Below are 21,231 nucleotides of genomic sequence, written 5' to 3' on the forward strand. Positions count from 1 at the left end.
TTTTGGTAATTTGGTAAAATAGGTTAAAAAAAACAACAGGAAAACAACAAGGTAGGGATGAAGGAGAAAAGGAGGTGATTAATTTTACATGCCTTATATCCATAGTTCTGTGTCTGGCATTAACTGCCTTTAACTTTTGGTCAGCCCTGAACTGGTCAGGCAGTTGGACTAGATGATGACTGTAGGCCCCTTCCAACTGAAATGTCCTATTCTAACTACAGAAATACAGGACAGGGCATGTTTGGGGAAAATAAGCTAGAGATGATACAGTATCAGAAAATGAACAGGAGTTAACAACATCATGCTTTGCACAATCAAAGGAGGATATTCCTGGATAATATATACAGGATCATGGTTTACAAGTGATGATTTTGCTTAATTCAGCATGAGCAGACATCAGGTCTTGCACACTGCATTTTATAAAGTCCAAACAAGGGCAATGAGTGTGACCTTTTACAGAGAGACTGGGGAAATGATTTCTTCTGATCGCCTCCAATCCAAGCAAGGTTGTTTCTAGCCTTGAATACTATATGGTGAATGCACTGCTTTGACATCTTTACATTATCCGTTCACAGTAACCATGGATCTTGTTACAAAGTTGTCTACTGCTACAGAAAAATCAAAGGGCTGTATACATTGTTATTGGAACATTATATTTGTGAAGAAATAATCACATTAAAGCAAATGGCATTATTAATTTAATCTTTGTTTTAGCCTAGTTGTCTTGTGAAATAAAAAGCCTTCCCGTTCAATCTAAAGTTAAAGCTTACATTTTCATGCTATGTCGATAGCTAACTTTTATATTTCTCTTTTTGAAGGGCCAGAACTAAAGTAGTGTATTCCATGTACAGTCGAAAACCTGCAAAAGAAGTAAAACGAGAATTGGTAAAACTAGGAGTGAATTACTACATTCTGGAAGAGTCATTGTGTGTAAGCAGAAAAAAGTGAGTAATCTCTCTTTCTCACAAGAATGATATGCCACTCAAATATGTAGTCTAGGATTCATATCAAGTAGTATTTTTGAAATGTTGATCTGTGCTTTAAGTGTCCAAAATACATTTTTGTCCAGTGTCTCCAGATATTAATAAGTTTAAATAACTTTACCCATATTAGCAACCTTGTGATCTTTGAGTGCCCCTGAAAAGCTGTGTTGTATGTATTTTTAAACTTCACTGTAAAATACAGAAGAGATTCACAAAGGAAACAAGCCAACAGATGTGTGTGTGTATAATGAAAGCCTAGGACAAATAAAAGATGCAGAGTAAAAGGTAGTTTGAGCACCAAAATATTATCACCATTGCTGGTCACTGAAAATTTTGTCACATTTAAACTGTCCTTAAGAAAAGGCTGTGCTTCCCCATCCTCCTCCCACGCCCCTACCCACCAGTTTCTCTTTTTGGCCTTTAGACACAATCAGTTTGGATTTTTTATTTTATTTACTTTGCATTTAGAATACAATTAAATCTTTTCTATTGCTTTGCAATTATCTTTGACAAAATTAGGAAATTCTTGTAATTCTCACTTTTGAAAGATAACTATACAGGGAATTGCCTTAATAAAAAAGCAAGGAGTTATTGCTTTTTTTTAAAAGGTGTTTTATTTCCTGAGTTTTCTTTAGAAATGTTAGGAGTGTGAACATCACCCCCATTTTATAGGCAGTTTTAAGCGTCTGTGGTACTGTATATTGTATAATTTGAGTTGGTTTATATGCTTCCTTCTCCAAATTAATTCTCGTTAATTATGTAACCACGAAAGCAGACAAATTTTACACATTCTCAATAATGTTTTTAAAATTACTACTGTATTTATTGATTTTTGTAATCTGCTAAGAATTTCTAGTATAAAGACAAACTTAAAAAAATACAGATGGCACAATCAACTATTCATAAAGGGGGGTTATAAAACTGAGTTCAGCAAGCTGTATGGTTTTTTGATGGCATTTCTTCATTTCTCTTTTTGTATTCATGTTTTCTAGGCCTGGTTGCAGTATGCCTGAAATTTGGGATGTGGAAGATCCTGCTAATAGTGGCAAAATTCCTTTATGTACCCTTATGAGCAAGGATTCTAGGCCATATTTCATCACAGTATTTGAAAATAGCAATTACAGAATCTTGAAGATTCCAAAGGAGTAACATTTCAATGCAAAGAACCATCAGTCTTTCAACTTTTTAAGCTAGTAACTATAAGAATTCTAAATCAGAAATACCTTTTCTACTAGACTTAAAATGGAAAAATGTGTATTTTATTTTTTACCATTTTAAGTGAATTCTGATTATAGAAATATCTTAAACCTAACAGTTTGGATTTCTATTTCAGGGTCAGTCCCTTGAGATTTGCTATGCAAATGATTATATGTTTGCACATTTTATTTAACACTGATCCAAAAAGAGTTAAAAGTAGCTATGGAAAGGAACTCCATTCTCAAAACCAATGATATTGTGAAATGGGACTGTCAGAATGTCTTAGCAAAGGAAGTTTGTTTAAAGCTTTGGTGCTAGCAGCTAGGAACAAAGGAATGGTGCTATAGCATCTGGCATCACATTTCTCATGTCACTGTCATTACCCATCTCCCTTCTGGACAAGGTGATACTAGAAATTCTCTTAAAAGTCACGTAGTTTCACTAGTCATATCTGAGAGAAATAAATTTTTTCTTTGAGAGGACTAAGAACATTCATCATTTTGGATCATGTAACACATGCTTTTAAGCTTGCTTTTGAAATGGAAAAGTTTATAGGCAGACTTGAAACTTCATTATTTAGGTGCATGTTCTTGGGATCTTACTGATATTAAAAAAGACGACTAATAAGGGTAATATTTGCAGTGAGCAATAGTTTAGCTTCTCAGTGTCCAAGGATTTTTAGCATTCTTATGCATTCAGAACAAGCTGGCATAATATACATTAAATTTTTAAGGGAATATGCTTTATTCAGGAAAAATCTGTCATAGCCTTAGAAAGATACTAAAATAAATCCTTCACTGCCTTAACTAGACCTTCAGCGCCTAACTTGATAAGAAATTACTTTCAAAATTTATCCCCTATTTTCTTTCCCCGTGTACTGGATCCTGCCTGGATTTTATCATCAGCATTAAAGAAAAATGAAATTTAACCAAATCGTGATATGGGTATAGTCAGTTGTGTGGGTATAATTGCTCCAACAATATTAGACTTGTTCTGCAGTTTTTCTGTCATCTTGGTGTCACACCAATATTATAGGTAATAAAGAATTTAGAGAATTCACTTTCCAAGATATCCAGTGTGAGGACACCCATTAGTCATTTAACTGACAATAAAATTTTTGTATGTTTATCGCCATAGGGAAATATCACAGTAATTGTGGTTCTACAGTATAAGACTTCTAAAGTCTAATGTTTCTCTGTGTATCATTCATGTTTTGGTTTTGTTTTGGCTTAGTTTTTTTTTTTTGTTCAGACATCAGTCTATTGATATGACTGGTCTTTTTAGCCCTGATGGCATCTAGCAATATTAGATGCTCTAGGGATAGCATCCATCACGCCTATAACAGTGTCAGTTAAATGGGAGCCTATGATAAAGTAGTAGTGTAACAACTGATCAGTATTCTAAGACTCTTATTTTTTTAAAATCTGTTTTATTGAGAGGGTGAGGGAGAATGGCTGAAAATGCATTAGCTTTTTAACTTTTACAGAATAGATTTTGGAAAAATTTCTATAAGGAAACTCACAAAAAGGGCTTTTGGGAAGTCACTTTTTAAAATGTCAATTGAATTCAAGGAAGCAGGAAAAAATCTTTATATAAACATTGTGACTAGTGTTACAGCACAAAAAGGTACTGTATTTTTATGAAGTTTATGCCAACTGTTGACATGTACTTATGTGGTTAAATAAAAAAGAAAAAAAATGGAAATTGTTCTCATGTTTCTGATGGATGTTACATTTCTGCTCTTATGTCTATTAAACTGAAGTTTAATATAGCATCCACAGCAGGTACAACTGAAGCTGAACCCTCAACTAAACAATGCACGGAAGTGCTTCAGATAACTAAACCAAACTCACACACTTCTTTCCGGCCTTCTTTTTATTTAGAATATTAGTGCAGGAATATGTGAGAAGATAGTAAGAAAATGTCAAATACCTATTTACCAAGCAAAGTGAACTTGGAAGGCAGTTCAAAATTATTCTCTTCTTGTTCTAAGTTTCTAAACTCAGGTAATCAAGAGTGAAGCCCAAGTACTGCTAGAATGAAGAAACATTTGAAAGTTAACATTCAAAGATGTACTTTAGTAAAAATGTTCCTCACTGTTGTTACTGAGTGCATGGCCAGACACTGTAAATTTTCAGCTTATGTTGAGGGATATTATACTGTCCCTCTCTTTGAACTTGTCTTAAACACAAATAATTATTGTCATCTAATGTAAAGATGATAAAATCTAGTAATGGAAAAATATGAAGTAAAAAATGCATTATGTGATTGTGGGGAAGAAACATGGGAATTCTTGAATTGAGTGTATCATGTTATGAATTTCTTGTCATCTCAGTAATTTATTCTCAATTCCAAAGGAAAGAATATGAGTTTAAATAATACAACATTTTACCCATAGGAGCACCATCTTAACATTATGCTTCTCACTGCAACTTGAACCAGAAAATGGATATTTGAGATTTCTTAGCTCTCACTGAAGTTGTTTTTCCCTCTGCAAGATCCTAATGAATAAATCTGTAACTCAAGTAAGTTCATTTTTAAATATGTGCTCGTCTTGACGTAGTTTAGGCACAGGACTGGAATCGTTCAGTACCTGAAAACAGTTTCTGTTACATTCTAGTAATATTGGATCATACAGATTTATTTGCTGGAATCTGAAATATCGCTAGCTTTGAGTGCAATAAATTTCTTCAGTACAATGGCCACAATTACATTTTGTTATCAAACTTTTGATAATTGTGCAAACTGTAATATTTAGTATGGAGACTAAATGAGGTACCTTTGTGAAACAAAGATGCAAAATCCTGTTCAGTACTGCCTTGCACTTCATCATTGTCATCTGCCATTTAAAAAAATGTCTTTGCTTTTGCCTTTTTTTGCAGTTCAGCTTAAACAGTGAAACTGAATCGGTCAGTATCTCTTGAATTTTCATGATCAAGACATTGAGTTCCACAACACAGGACTCGCTCCAAGTGAAGTTAAAAAAACTGCTTCAGCAAAAGCAAATATGTAAGGAAGAGTATAAACAGGGTTGTCAGAAATCAGCATTGTTGAAAGCAGTTACAAACCACTAATTATGGCTTGGGACCTGTGTTTTCAGATTGCATTGTTGTGTAGTTTCTAGAAATGTTGTTGTTTCACCTAAGTTAATGTAATGCGAAGGACTGCAGTAAAACAACATGATATTTTAAAACCCAAAAGAATAAGTTGCTCCTGAGTCATTTCAGCAGCTGGACAAAGGAATCCGAATCCTAACTGGTAGTAGTGCTTTTCTATGTAAGCTTTATTGTACTGTGAGGAAAGTAGGATGGCAGATGTGCTGTGAAAGGAAGACTTCACTGTTTGAATATTAATAGAGTTTAGATGTTAAGGAATAATTATACTTTGAGTGATATTAAGACTGGGGACATAAAATGGCATGCAGAGCTTCTAAATCTGAGAGCTAGTCAGCTGTGCAGGAATTGCTTGGGCAGTGAAACCTTTCAGTGCTACAAATTCTCAGCTGTAGCTATACGACATGAGCACTTCTATTTCAGTACAAAGTCAAAGTCAAACATTATGATAAGCTGTCTGTAGCAGAGCTTTAAGCTGACCTGTTGGGTTGGAGCAGAGGAGTAGAAGGATTTACAGGGTTAGGCAGAATCTCTTTCATTCTCAGCAAATTGGCTTGTTTCTGATCTTGTGCTGTAATTCTCCATTACTGATGAAATTCATATAATGTCTGAAATAGTTGAGTGGGTTCATCATGTAGTAGTTCAACTTTATTACGTCGTATTACAGCATGTATAGAACATTTATTGGCAATAAATCATGAGATACATACATGCAGAGTGAATGAATATGACTGGTTTCGTATCTGGCTGAGGACTCGGGCAGGATCCCTGTGGCCAGTCTTCCACCCTGTCAAGATTATCAATGTATAAACTGATTCTTGACTTCAAGCAGCACTTGTTTTGCCTGTTTGGCAGGAAGGATGAGGTCTAGCTCGTAGCCTGAAGAATATGAAAACTTACTGGATCTCATTTAAAAGTAATACTGAGCCTGAAACAGGACAGCTTCTAAAGGGAAAACCTCTGTGCTTTTGATGTTCATCTGAAAGGAAACAAATCACTCAAGTTCACTCTTCAGGCTTGACCAAGCTTATTTTAAAAGCCAGTGCACCAAATTCTTACTTTCATTACTAATTATTGCTGTGTTTAGACACCTGAGCTGTATTATCTTCATGTTACTGAGCAACTGGTTGCTCAGCTTCTCTCACTACAAGTCCCTGGAGTGTCTTAGGATGCAGTTAGCAAACATTATTTGCAAGCAGTTAGTGGTTTGCTGTAGATATCTCTGCCTGACTTCTGAAAAATACCCTAGCCTCTTCTGAAGTATATACCTTAAATATTTCTAAAAATCCAGCCTTTCTTTTTTCTTAGCTAACAGTAGCAAAGGCTGAAAATACCTCAGAGTAGGATGCCTCCTAATTTTTTCCTGAATTAGCTTTATGAGGGTGCTTGAATTACTGCCTTGCTTTTCTTTGATTTTGATTATGAAAATATAATGCATCTATATTTGGAGAAGTTTGTCTTCCACTGCTCATAAAAATAAGCTAAAGTTAGAATCAAGCTTAGTAGATGGGTAGAGTAGAAATTTTTGTATTCCTGAAGTATTTCAAAGGCCATTCAACTCAAAATGCAAGTTGTATAAAGGAGTAGATGTTTTCCTTAACCTTAGTTTTCTTTGTTCTAGTTGCTTCCTGGATTTAGCTGTAGTTACCACGCTACAGGCCGCTGCATACAGCATCTTTGATTTGATACTTTTTGGCCATTTTTGCATTATTACATAATTTAAAAGGAATAAATATTTTGAGAAGGGAGAAATGGCAACAAGATGATCAAAAGTAAGTTGTGTTCCATGACTTCTTTATTCAGCACTTTAATCTTGGAGTTTATTACCCCCCAATGCTTAAAACCAATCAAATGTTACTCAGCAAGTGGTGCTGTCAGAATCTGTAACTAATTTTTAAGCAAATGAGGTCTTGTCTGTTTATTTGAATAGTGGCAGGTTTCTTTCATCCGTTAGGTTTTTGCCTGAAATAAAAGGGATTGTAAAGACGCCTTTGAATTAGAAGCCTGTGACATGCATTGCCTTCCTTCGAATCCTTGATGTGCAACCGAATTGATAATTGAATTTAGAAAGAAACCTGTCAGCACTGATGGCTTGTTTTGTAAGATTGTCCTTACACATAAGGAGGTAGCAAAGCAATAAAGTTCCAATTGAAACAAATCGAAAAACATAAGTATTTGCAATGTCAAGGTGCAGCAGGACTGCCGAAAGGAAACATGGTTTCAATAAAGTCAGACTGTATTTGGAATGTGTTTTTCTGTTTTTTTTCTGTACTCTATTTCATCTTACTCTGTTTCACTTTGATGCTGGGAAATGGGATAAAACTGAACAGAATAGAGTTGAACAAAATTGCATAGCTGAAACTGAGAAGGTGTTTGTGACTTCTAAACATGACCTGTTTAGTTCTAAACCTTGTCAAAATGCTTGACTTATGCCAATGAACTAGGTGATGGAAGCTGTCCATGTTAGCTGGTGTTTCTGTACCAGGGTAGTCTGTCATCATTCTCCATTGCTCTGCAATTCATTTATTAATGAGTTAAAAAGAGCCTGGGCTTATTACAAGGTTAAACCTGGAGTATGCATCATCATCAGGACCTCACAGAAAGGGTAACAAGCACAGCTGGAGAAAAGAAACCCAACACATGTCATTTGTGTTTGTTTATATGGTCTGAAAATAGCTTCCTTGGCTGCAAATTCCATATGTAGCAGATCTCAACTTATTTCTGTGACACAGGTGCTCACCACAGTAAGTTACCAAGAGCATGCTCTGCTGGGCTGTAATGAAAGGAACTGAAGTGGATGTATCGCAGCTATGATCAAGCCACGTTGTCTTCTGTGTGGTCTTGAACTAGTGATCTAGTTGTAGCTAAGCTTATTTTCATTGAGGACTAAGCATGTTGCTACTAACCTAATCAGCAAATCCAGAAGTGTGTTTTAGCGAAGAAATAATTCAAGCTACTATGAATCAGAATGACATCCGTGTTAGGTCATAGTGACCAAGTTCCTTTCAAGACTTTGACCAAGTTTCCCGTACTTTGACTGCAATTTAAGCGTGCCTTGGACAAATGTCATATACTGTATCATGGTGTAATCCTTCAGAAGGATTCTAATCTGGTCTGTCTAATGTATGTAACCAGGTAGAAGAGCACAGAGGAGGCACACTGGACATCAAAGACCTTCCTGTCATAGTTGCCGCATTCAAAATACTCATATTTATTACCAATTTTGTAGACGACTAGAATTAGGATGCTTCTCAAGGTTGCAGCAGAAAAATGAGGGGTTATTGGGATTGGTAATCAATGGGAACATAATGAACAAACTTTAGCACAAAAGAGTTGAAGGAATGGCTTTTGAAAAATTGTGAATAATTTTGTGTGCCTTCTTTCTAGGGTGTGCAGTCTTGGCCCAACTTCCAGAAAGAAATATTGGTCAAGTCAGTCACTCAGAAGGGATGACTTAAAGCAAAACTTTAACCCCCAGATCTTGCTGAAAAGGAGAGAAACTGATATCCTACTAGTAGCTTACTCCAGGCTATCTGTGTAACAGTAGATACAGTAAATCTTGGAAGTATTTCAAGAAAGAACTTTTTAGTTTTAAAAAGATCATCTGATCCTCAATGAGCACTTTTTCAAGCTGCTCTTCTGCTTTGAATGGAGCTTGCGAGTTGTTTTTTGCTCCCACATGAAAAATTACACAATCCTTCTGCTCTGAGGCTCTTTTTTTCCCCTCTTTCTAAGACTGATGTTAAAGCACATTGAAACAAGTCAATGAAAAAGAAGCAGGAGGATGTTCTGCTATGCCAAGTAGTCCAGTTGGAAAGCTTTCATGAAGAGCTGTGCTTAATGAACATGTAACCTATGCAATCACCGCCCCTGCTCTCAGAGTGAAACAGAAGGTGACATGTCTGGGGAGTTTAAAACCACAAAATTTGAGCTATTTGTGGTTGGCGATGTTATTTCATGGCATTGTTGTCTGCCAGCTTAACTGTTTCATTTATCTTTGTACTGTTGTGCTTTCTGAATTGTTTCAAATCATTTAGACCCTCCTAGGCAGCACATGGGTGGTGTCATGGACCTCAGCGTTCCCTATTACCTTACATTGTGTTTCCCCCCTTTTTTCGTTCCCTTATTAGCAACGTGCTTCTCCCAATGCCTTTGTGTTATAGGTAACACTCCACTCTGTGTGACTAAAGGGATTTAAATGCCATCTGTGCAGAGCAAGCAACTACAATGGAAAGTTACCTGCTCTGTGCTCCCCTGTTTACATTTCACAAATACATAACAGTGATGTACTTTTTGATGCTGCTGCCACTCTGTAAATGTCTATATTTCCTTTGGGAACTTTTTCCTGCACATTTGTGACAAGAAAATACAGAAAATATAAGTGCAAGTTTTACTGAAAGCTTCACGAATCGAGGCAATTTCCTCTGATAAAGTGACCAAAAAGCCAAAAGATGTTTTCTGACAATGTTACAGAATCACACTGATCTGTTTTTGATGGGCCAGATTACACTCAGTAAGAACCAAGGATGAAGGAAGCACACAATTTGGAAATGCAACTGAGGGTGAACAGTACAGACAAACTTCAACATTTTCTGGTCTCCTGATACGCTTTTGTATTTTCTTCCTTATGGCACAGTGTGACTGCAGACTGCCCTTCACTGCTGCCATCTGAGCTGATAGCAGAGAATAAGTGAGAAGAGAAACCGTTTTAAGGTAAAGGACGAAGGAGCCAAACTCTCTTACTGGCTCAGTTTATTCTCTGTATTTATTATTTCTTCACAGTCAGTGGCAGATGTCCATTGCAGCAAATCTTTCTGAATGTTACTTGTATTCTTGGAAGTAGACCCTGTAAATGAACTTCATTGATCCTGTGTGACTACCTGATTCACAACTGTGAGAAAAAGATGGGCTGCAGCGAGCAACCAGTAAGATCCATCCAAAAGACAGACTCAGACCTGGGAAGGTCACATACTATGCTGTGGGCCGTTGCCAGGGAGCATGCTGCCCTGCATAGCTGATGTGCCAGCGTTCAATCAGATTTCATCTATAGCAGGTATCACTGCTGGGTAAAATGCCATTCAAGTGCCACTGACTTTGGGGAGGTTGCTCTTCATTTTAGCCCTCTTTCCAGCACCTAGGAGTCCATTTTCCTCAGGTTTTGTTTCGTGAGCAGTTGGATTCAGTCTCATCACTGGATGAAACATCGTTGTCCATTTACTAGCACGTGTGTTTGATTTTGGAAGAATTTAGAGTAGCATAAACTAAACTTTCCCTGAGGCAAAGATTTTCTACTTCCTCAGGATTACTGAAGCCTAAACCCCGTAATTTGTACAAGATGTAATACCACCTCCTAGAACTATTCTCTGAGAAAGATTGAAAGACTGAGGGGAAACACAGCAATCACATTCACTTAGAGAAAAACAGTAATAAATTATTCCTTTTCGTTGAGTGTATAAGAAAGAAATTAAATTAAAAATAAAATGGATGGCAAACATTCGAAGAAAAAAAAAGTTAATTTAACTCAGAGAGAATAACTAATGCAAAATACAGGTATGAGAATGCTAAATACAATCTTCTAAAGGCTTTCCCAGCTCATTGATTTTAAAATGGTGGAAGGATTTAGTCTGGCTAAAGCTGTAATTCCACAGCTTTAGCTGGCAGACCAGCATAATCTGAAGAAGTCATTCTCCCCCAGGCAGCTTGCATGCTAGCATAAACTTTCACGCAGTCAGTGCAATAAAACAGATCAGGAATTGGTCTAGATGAACTCATCTGGCAAAATAATTTTTTTTTTACATCAGCTGAGTACTTAGTCTCATTCATCATACAACTACAGGAAACCTTGGAACAATCAAGGAGAAAAGGCATCATGGAGGGAGATACAGACAGTCAACACTAGTTTTTTCAGTGGCTGGGCCACCCTAGCCTGGTTGAAAGTGTCTGTGATGATGGACCTTCAGGAGGACTCATCTCTGTCAATGCCTACCAAAAAACTTTTGAGCTCCTGCCTAAGCTCAATGAAATTTTATTGGGAGTTAGAGCTCTTAAAGATAATTTTTTACAGGCTTTGGTGAAACTGATAGACAGGAGGAGGAAGGCAAGAGGAAACAGCATTTTCTTCCCCACTACAAAACCAGCAGAACCTAGATGCCTGAGTACCCCTGTCCCAGCTGCAATGCTATTGTCTCTTGCCTGTGCAGATGTAGTGAGAGTATACGGAAAAAGGGGTTATTATGGTAAAGGAAAGGAGAGGGGAAGCTAAGGAGAACAGGCTTCACTGTTCATAGGGCTACCAGATTTTTCCTTTGGCAAGTGCTTGTATTTCAGAGATTTTTCCTGCAGCTCTACACATAGGAGAAAGAGAGAGATCTTTCGTCAGAAGGTATCAAGATGCCTACAAGGCATCCATAAGGCATAATGGTTGCACCAGCCTAAGTTTGAGACATTATCCCCATCCACCCCCCCCTCCAGAAAAAAGCCCTTCTCCTGCCTTATATCCACAGGTTGTGGTTGAGTGGATGCATCTCCCTGCCCCTTTCATGGCACCCACCATGGCCCAAGGGCTTGGACATGATTGTTGCAGCTCTTGCAGAGCACACCCACCCTTTGCTGAGCAGCACTGAGTCAGCACAGGTGGGATGAGCACCTGCTGCAGGAAGGTCCAAGACAGGACCTTTGAATGTTACTTGAAGAGCTGTGGAAAATCCAGCAAGTCATCATCTGGTTTGTGGAAACTAAGTCCTCCGTCCAAGGGCACAGCAGAGAGCCAGAGGGGGCTGCAGTTCAGCACAAGCTCCTGCAGTTGGTGACCCTTCCCTGGGCTGGCTGACGGTGAGGGGCGAGGCTGGGCAAGGGGCAGGAGGCACAGGGAGGGAGCTGCCAGGGGGCTGTGGGGTTTGCAGCCATGTGTTAAGCCATAGACATCAGTGCAGGATTGAAAGGCAAGCTGTGGAGCCAAGGGATTTCTGTGGGTCTTGTGCAGTGCACTGGTTCAGGGGGACTGGGTTGGGGACAACAAGGATGTGAAGTGTGGGGCTGTGTCTGGATTTGTGTCTCCATTTGACCTGGAGAGTCTCACAGTTCTGGGGGCGATAGTGATGTGTGCTTCTGTAATGTAACAGGTTATTTCCTAAGACATGCTTGAGCTATATCATACCCCATTTATTAACTGCTGATAGTTTTAACTAAGTCAACCAAACTAAGGGGTTAACAAGGCTTCTCCAGACTTGAGCCCCTTCACTGATGCGAGTGGAATCTGTGTTAAAGAGTGCTGAGCACTCACAGCTGCTTATGAGGCCATTAGGTTTGATCTGCAAATATAAATTTAGACCACATGATGCAAAACTCCTCTTCTGTGACTGTATGGCTGGAATGATATGCTTCCTCACAAGGGTGTCACGAAGATACTTCCATGGACTTGTCTAATGCAAGCTCATGGTGCAATGATGGGTATGAAATAAAAACCTAAGGCAGCACACCTGAAAAGCATGAAGTGAAGGTGTGTGGCCATGCACTGAACACTTGGGAGTAGTTAAACTAATAAAAAAGAATTAGAGTAGTCTAGTCCATGTACTATGTAAAAGAAATATACTTTGTGGTAGTAATTCTGTTCTATATTGTGTTATGTCCACATGCAGGAAGAAAGAGTAAATTAACTGTCACACACAACCTTAATTTGGGCTTGTGCTAGTTTTGAAGGGATTAACTTTGACACATATGTGGGTTTTCCAGTGTCTGGACATGCATACAACTGCATTTGTGTGCTGTGCGGTCAGAGGGCACGTGTGTATCCAAGCGGGTCACTGCTAGACATAATGCTGGCTCAGAATTTTAATCCACGATACCCTCACATGCTTTGTCCTCAGAGTATGTTTTACCAGACAGTTATTTTGGAAAGCTTTGACAATTTGAAAGGCAGCCTGCTTTCTGGATACAAAGGCAGCATCAGGGCTCTACAAGTAGCCCCACAAACTGCTGTTGCTGCCAGAAAGCATGGTCTGCTGGTTCTCCTCCACCACCACCCTCTCCTTTGGTTAGCTGAGGTGTTCATACAGCCACACAGGGAACTGGATGTAGGAACTAGTCGAGGTAATACTTACTGTTTTGCTGAAATTAAAGGTAACAGTGCTTGTGTGACATTTGCATAGGAGTGGACACATGCAGCCCACAGCTGAGAGCTGAAGGTGAGGGAAGGCTGGAAACCCTTAGCAAGCCCTCTAATAAACTTGTTGTGTGTTACTAAGTCACACCCTAAAGCCTGAAGTGTTAGACTTGTTAGTTGTGAAAAGTGAGATCTGATTTTGATGTCGAAGTTGAGCATCTGTGAGACTAAGCAGAATAGGTTCTAAATGTGTCCTGGGTAGAGAAATGACCATGGCTGAATACCTCCCTGCCCACCCCTCCCAGTACTTGAGATGTCTTCTGTTGCAGAGAGAGAAATTCCACATTAAAGCTGCAGAATTTTTTTCCATCATTTAAAAAATTATTAACATTTCATGACAACTGTTCAAGCTTATATTCAGATTTTTTTGATTAAGAGGGAAAGAGGAAGTGCATGATACACATGATAAATAAGGTATATGATAAATATAGGTCATCACCTGAGCAGTCACCAGGTTTATGTGTGCACACATGGGGGAGGGAATTGTATGATGTGAGCTTGTATTGTAGGGTGAAGCTATACTGATGTCTGAGATACCCTGTGTAAGGTAAAGAGTTTGTTATTTTTATTTAGCCTCCCCCCACACTCTTCCTCAGAGAGGAAGAGAACAATTGTGTGATATGTGAAGAAAAACCTCAGACTGCAAAATGGCTCACAAGAGAAAAAACAAAGTTATCCCATCTAGTGTTTTGCTAACAGTTAACACTGACCCAGCTCTGAAAATCCAGGAAGAAAAGCTAAGTGGTTGAACCGTGCCAAATACAAGAGGAGTAAAGTTCTCTTCTTGAGCTTGCTTGTCTTCAGCTCAAACAGCCAGAGATTTGGAGAGACTTCAGGATAAAATTGCTAGGAAGTATGAGAATAACTCTTCTGATTCTGGTATTTGATTGTGTTGAACAATCAAAGCAAGCAGGCTTTGCACTGCTGTACATAGATGCCACCTATATCACCCAGAAGGACAGGTAGTGGATACAGACTGTCCCCCACTGGCACTGGTCAGCTGTGTCTATCCTGGGACAAAAGTGCTTTAGAATCATAGAATCATTTTGGTTGGAAAAGACCTTTAAGACCATCAAGTCCAACTATAAACCTAACACTGCCAAACCCACCACTAAGCTATGTCCTTAAGTGCCACACCTACATGTCTTTTAAATACCTCCAGGGATGGTGACCCAAACACTTCCCTGGGAAGCCTGTTCAAGTGATTGATAACCCTTTCAGTGAAGAAATTTTTCCTAATATCCAACCTAAACCTCCCCTGGTGCAGAGCTGTAGGCTTTTAGCAGTTGTTGTCCCAGGCATTGAAGTGCTGAAAAAATAATGACTGGTCTGTTGAACTTGGCTAAGTACCCAGTAGCAGCCCATATTGAGTGGGCCAGATCCAGTACCCTCCTGTTTCGCTGGAGGGACACACAGTGGCCTGAAGGAGTTGCTGGAGTCATGCACATTCAGGACACTTGGCACCTAGAAATCCTGAATTACAGTGGTCTGGCTGAAAGAGCGTGTAGATGTTCACTGAGATCAGTTTGCTGTCTGGCAGCACAGCGTAGTATCTGCTAACTGATCAGGAGTGAAGCTCAGCACAACGAGGCATTTGGGAATACTGAATGCACATCGTCACCTTCAATCAAAAGGTGGTCAGTCACTGTCCAAAATGGCTGGAGTTTGCTTTCAGTTCAATGTTTGATATGTTGTTATCTCTATAAATTATACATGCTGGAGCTCTAGAAAATTATGCTCAACTTTTCTTGCCTTTTCATATTCTCTGTAATGTTTTTTGTGCAAGCTCATTTCAGTGTAAAAGTTCCTATGTCAAAATACTGTCCTTTGTATGCTGTATAACTAGATGAGATACTAATATATAACCCAGAAAGGAATTCTCACTTCAAATGGAAATACAAAATTAATGGAATTTCACCATTCTGGAAATAGTCTACTTTGTTTTTCTTTGGATTTAGGCTGGTTTTAAACCCCCTCTGTTCCCAAGCACTGACTTACAGCTAGGGACAAGGGAGTGTTTCAGGGGTGAGCCTGAAACCTGCAGCACTGTGATGGTCCTTCATGTGATGTTGCTGCCTGTGTACTAATGAGATTGGGGTGGTTAAAGGGTTGAGAGTGTATTGACTCTGCAGTCAGGGATTTAAAGATTGTAGCTGGCATAAAAGCAGAGGCACAAAGCTTTTATCTCAATAGCTCAGATGACAAAAGCGAAGAAGTAGCTGAAGCAGTGCTGGTCCTGAATGTTTAGGCAGATATGCCTCTGAGTTGAGGTGATCTTGGGATCCTGCCCAGTCAGATGAAAAGCCACCTTATGTGCATCTGCACAGCTGTATTTGCATCCCTAATATTGCACCGTCAGTGTGCTGGAGAGCAGACAGATGTCTGGGCACGGCTAAGCTGTGCCATGACCTCCTGCAGTCTGGAGAACAACTGGGGACATTGCGGGATCATGGGGCTCCTGTTTGAATGGCGAGGAGTCAGGGAAACACAGCCCTGACTCCTACCTGTGAACAAGTATGTTTCAAAGAAGGAAAGGAAACAAGCTCAATGTGGTGTGAAGTCTTGAAGCCATGCAAATAAAGAGGAATTCAAAGTGTAGTCAAAGGTTATGCACTTCATTTTCAGTACTACGGTAAGATAGAATTAAAAAAAGGCATTTAAATAAAAAATATGTGTGCCTGGATGAATGTAACAGCATTTTGAAAAGGACAGAGCATTCCTCTGAATAATATTTAAAATTTAGTATTGCAAATTGCTTGAATGAATAAAAATGACATTTTTAGAAAGTCAGAAATAGCTTCAGAAAGGTATCTAAAATGTGAAGTTGAGTAAATGAATCCACTTCTTACAGCCACACTTCTGCTCATATTGCCTGGGACTTGCTTCCAGCTGAGGTCGGGGTGGTGGTACCAACCTTCTTGCTCTGTGGGTTAAGGTGCACCAACCTGGATGATGGCCCTTTCTGTGTGCTTTTCAGTAACGCAAGTGACTGTGTGAGCTACTCAGTGAGCTCAACAAACATCTGGGAAAATCCATCACTGCCCCAAGGAAAGGTGAGGGACAAAATCTGAGCATCCTGTGTAAATCACAGTCTATGTGGCACAGCAAAAAAACCTGCTGTGGCTGGCAGAGGTGGTCAATAGGATTTTCTATAGACATCTGGTTGGCATCCTTTTCCTTCAGCCCTGCATGGAGCCTCTTAGTGAGGTGCCTGGAGTCTCCCTGCCCCTGCTTTTATACTCGTGGTCTCAGATTAGGGTTTCTTCACTTTTGGGGAACTGTTTTGCTGTAAGTGCAGGGTGTGCTGTGGCTGGGGGGCTGGCAGGGTGCAAGAGAAACATACGCTCCTCCAAGGAAGGCAGCTTGGTGTCCTGTACCTGGAACTGATGGGCTGAACTGGCATCTCGGCGCTCAGTCTGTCTCCATTAGAATACTCACACACTTAAACATGGTTTTGCTATTGATGGTGTTATAGACAGCTCAGTTAATTGCATGCCATCACGTTAAGGTAGCTTCCCTGCATGCCTGCTCTTATCCTCCTGAAGCAAATGTCCCAGGGAATGCAGGAGGATGGGATCTGACAGATGGTAGCACAACCTTTTGTAGAAAGGGTAATTGGTGGGATAAAGTTGTATTTTGAAGTACCCCTCTGCATTAGAGCTCTGCTGGAGGTGGAGATTGACCTGATACACAGAGGGGCAGTGCCTGGCTCATTTTGAAAAATGCAGCCAGTGAGAAGCAATGTTGTTCTCTTGGAAATGATCTCATGCTCCTTCCTCCTCTCCCTCCTTGCCTGGCTGAGGAGAGCAGGGAAGCGGAGGATAAACCGTGTTGCCATCATTTGTACAGGGCTAAACAAGGGCCATGTGAGTTTTGAGTTGCCAAATTCAAATAAGTTTCCCACCTGGGACAGGAATGGCTGAGTGGTTGTGTCACAGACCCACGTTCTTTGGGGTCGAACCACCCCATGGGAAAGTCTATGTCTTTCTTGGCCCATCTTATTAGCTTTTTGCATGGTGAGGGACTATGCCGTGTGAAAACTGTGTATGTTGTAATGACCCTTGGTGGTTTCTTTTCATCAAATTTGTGAAATTCCAAGGCACAGTTACAGTGAGGGCTGAGTAATTATGTTGCTGTTTTAAATGCTTATTAGGTAATTATAGTTATAGAGACAATGTCAGCATCTTTTTCTCTAAAGCTGTTAGCCTGGTATGGCTGTTTTATTGCTATCATATTTTTGTTAATATATTTGATTTTCTTAGATTAGCACTGACTTTGAAAAAAGGATTTTTCTATGCTATCGCAAAAGCAGGGCAGGTGTCATCTGAACACTTGTGCTTGGGTGGAGAGTCCCTGGAGAACACAGGTGGATGTCACAATCTGCGGTGGAAAACGTGGCTAGCACTAGACCAAGGAACTGAGCGAGCAGGATGGCTTTGCCTGAACTCATCAGCAAATTAGATAAAACACTCTTTGCAGGCTGATTGAAACACTAGTTGTCACAGTGTCAATGAACCCTCATGCGTGAGCTGATTGGAAAATTGCAGTTCTGGTAACTTTGAATGCTTTTCCTCCCTTCCTCCAGCCTCCTGCTATTGTTTCACTCTGGTATTTCAGAGCTTGCTCATTGTGGCTGGTATTTCCAAATAAAATAAGGTCATGTTCAGCAGCAGAAGAAATAATGTTTGGAAATTTCCTGTGGGAAGAGTTGTCAGAACCAAGTTTTTCTAGCAAATGTGTAAATAACTGAAACTTGGAGTTTGACCAGCTGCTCTCATCTGTTTCAGACGAGCTCATTTGGATATGCCTTTGGATGGATGCTGACAACATGTTGGGAAGGTGACTCCGTTTCACTCTTCTTCCCACTCCATACTGACTGAGGAAGAAGTCAGCTCAAGGTCACTGTATAACCTGGTAAGGCTGACTTTTTTCTTGTAACGGTGATGACCTGCTGTTGTTTGATTACTGAAAGATGTATAATGGCAAGCATGGTAATAGCTGAATTGTGGGGCACAGAGGTTTCACAAATCTCTGGACCAAACCTCTCCATCCTCAGTGGGGGTTCGTCAGCAGTGAATTCGTTCTTCAGGATTCGTAGTGGGAAGTTCTTTTAGGTCAATGCAGTCCACCCATCAGCTAATCTGATGTCTTGTGTACTGGTCTGGTAACAGATGTACACTGAAATGTGAGATGGCTCACTTTGGGGAAGTGTGAAGTGGCCCTGGGGCCTGACTGTCTATCTCTTGCAGGTTAGCCAGAGACAGGTCTTACCTGGAGCACCCATGTCTTGGCTCATTTTGTGTGTCTACAGGGTTGAGACCTTGGCAGGATACCCACTATGTGTGAGGGAGGCAGAAATTTGGGTAGTGTGAAGAGTTTGCTCCTGGTGCCTTGTTTTGTGTCAGGTAGAGGTGTTTCATCAGGCTTGTCAGGTTGCAGGCAGTTTTGCACATGGCTATGGGCACCTTTGCAGTGATCCTGGTGCAGATTTGATCCATCAGGGCTGCTGCAGTTTGTTCTCCCACCATCCTCCGCAGCGTGTCCCCACCACCTCTCTGCATGCTAACGCTAGTGGTTCTCAGAAATGATCTGGCTAGAAACAACCCTAACAAAAATAAAGTTATCTTCCTTCCAGCCTGGTTGATGTGGCACATCAGCTTCAGATGGACTTCAGTAGCTGTGAGAAAATCCATTGACTTCAAAACCCCATGGAGAGTTGCTACCCAAAGGACCTAACAAGCTGTTGGTGTAAAAGCTATGTTACAGGATGTCCCCCCCATTCATTCTCAGCATCCTTGATTAGTAAGTGCAGGGAGGTGTAAGTGGAATCGGCTGCCCTGTTGCTATCTTCTGTGGAAATAATGAAGCTAAAGAAACCAAAGAAACACGAGGAAGTGGGATTTATTCTAGCATGACCAAGAGCTCAGCTCATACTTTCAGATGTCTTGAGTTTGTTGCAATTATGGCCCAAAGAATTGTTAAGTGAGTACATTGCTAACAGTTTGTTGTGATGGAGGATGAAAAAGAAGTTACATAAACTTTATCATTGAGAGTTTGGATGACATTTGAGAAATGCTAAATTAACCTTCAAAATGTCTCCAAATGTCTTGTTTAGGAAAGAAAAAAGAAGGGAAGTCAAAGACATTCAGTCTGGTTAACACTGACAATGAAAGAGTGCATGTAAACAAATTCCCTCAAGCATTCATGGATTCATTTCCTCAGCTGCCAGTATTTCATCAGGTAGTGAATAATTTCCACATCTGTCTTACTGAACAAAACGCACCATCGTCTGAGCTTGAAGGTGAAGAGGCAGCAACAGATTTAAACTAAACCTGGATGCAGTTGAACACAGAGAGGTTATTAAAAAAACCCCTGAACGCTCACAAACATTACCTTCCTGTTCCAATTAGAAGAAATGAAAACAGGCTTAATTCTGTATTTTTGTTGATAGTACAACTTTGCCATTAGTGGGATTCCAATTTCAGGCCTTAAAAAAATGAAATGAGAATTGAATGAAAAATTAGTATAACTTAAATGTTGTGAAGACCCTTACCAGCCTGCCTTGTGCTTGTAAGTCCTGCCCTTGCACTCCCACACATGAGATGCTGATGCACGTATTTGTCCTTTCAAAGGGAGGCTGTCTCTTGCGGATGGCTCAGGCACGTTGAAGCCTCAGCATCACTGGTGGAGTCATGGAGGGAAAAGATTTTTCCTAGCTGACCTGTGTGCTGGGGTCCTGCATACTGAGATTCTCTAAGGGGCAGCCTGGCCCATTGCTGCTTGGCTACAGGCATCCTGGCACTTAGACAAGGGCAGTTGTCAAGTTTTTCTGAAGCAGAACATCTCAATAGTCACAGAGGACCACGTTTGCCATGGGAATCTGCTGAATATACTGTCTTCAGGAAGGATTAATGCCCACTAATCCTCCATTCAGGAGAAGAAGACTCAGGTGTTTGCCAAGCACCAACTAGCCAGTTTAGTCCTTCCCCCCCCCCCCCCTTTTTTTTTTTAATAAATCCTTCTCAAAATTACAAAAGCAGATCCAAGCAATCACAATGACTCAGCTGTAGAGCTATAAGCAATCCACATTGCAGATTAAATTTGCAATTGGTAATATCGTTGTTCTGCACTGTGAAAATGAAAAATGACTCTTTTCCTACTTGCTACACATGAAGTACCACATGCAAAGATTTACATCAACCCAAAACAGTTTCTAGAAGAGAAAAGGGGGGAACTGACATCCTCAAACGAGTTAGAGACCATCTCCCCCAGTGTCCTGTTTTACCGGTAGAGTGATCTTGGCTGGGTTTATCAGCAGAGGAAAAAGGAGACAGACCCAAAAAGTGATACGTGACAGGGCAGTCATTCACAGCTTTATGTTTCAGGGAGTGGAATTTCTTTCTGGTTCCACCTATGGTATTTTTTTACCTACAAATATAGCAATCATGATATTTCTAATCTGAAACCTACCCAGAGCTACAGTAAATGCAGATGCTGCTCATTTTGGTCAAGCATTGAAGAGTTTACAAAGATTTAAACTGATTAAGCATTGTATGGAGTAATGAATTCCAAATACTGATGTGTTAATTATATATTGCATTTACAGTGATGGCTTACAAGTGTGATTGCCTTTCTAATTGGATCCAATACTCTCTTTTCTTTGGTTATGGGAGAAAACAGATAGGAGTGTCCAACCTATTCTATATCTCTGGTTTTTATATTTTATTGCTGTCCTCTTAAGGCAACTGTACCAACAGTGTATAAATGGCATCATGTT

General features: G+C 40.0%; 1 protein-coding gene across 3 annotated transcripts in view; it reads left to right on the plus strand.

Moving 5' to 3' along the window:
• DPY19L1 (dpy-19 like C-mannosyltransferase 1) overlaps positions 1 to 3,884 on the plus strand; it is a 52,020-nt gene extending 48,136 nt beyond the window's left edge. For all 3 annotated transcript variants that reach the window (XM_074858674.1, XM_074858684.1, XM_074858693.1), the window contains 2 exons: positions 819 to 944; positions 1,976 to 3,884. In XM_074858674.1, coding sequence (XP_074714775.1) covers positions 819 to 944; positions 1,976 to 2,132 — 283 coding nt within the window. In that variant the 3' untranslated portion in view covers positions 2,133 to 3,884. The remainder of the gene's footprint in view (positions 1 to 818; positions 945 to 1,975) is intronic.
• Positions 3,885 to 21,231: the final 17,347 nt, after the last annotated feature.

The sequence above is a fragment of the Strix uralensis genome, chromosome 1 (assembly GCF_047716275.1).
Source record: "Strix uralensis isolate ZFMK-TIS-50842 chromosome 1, bStrUra1, whole genome shotgun sequence".
NCBI lineage: Eukaryota > Metazoa > Chordata > Aves > Strigiformes > Strigidae > Strix > Strix uralensis.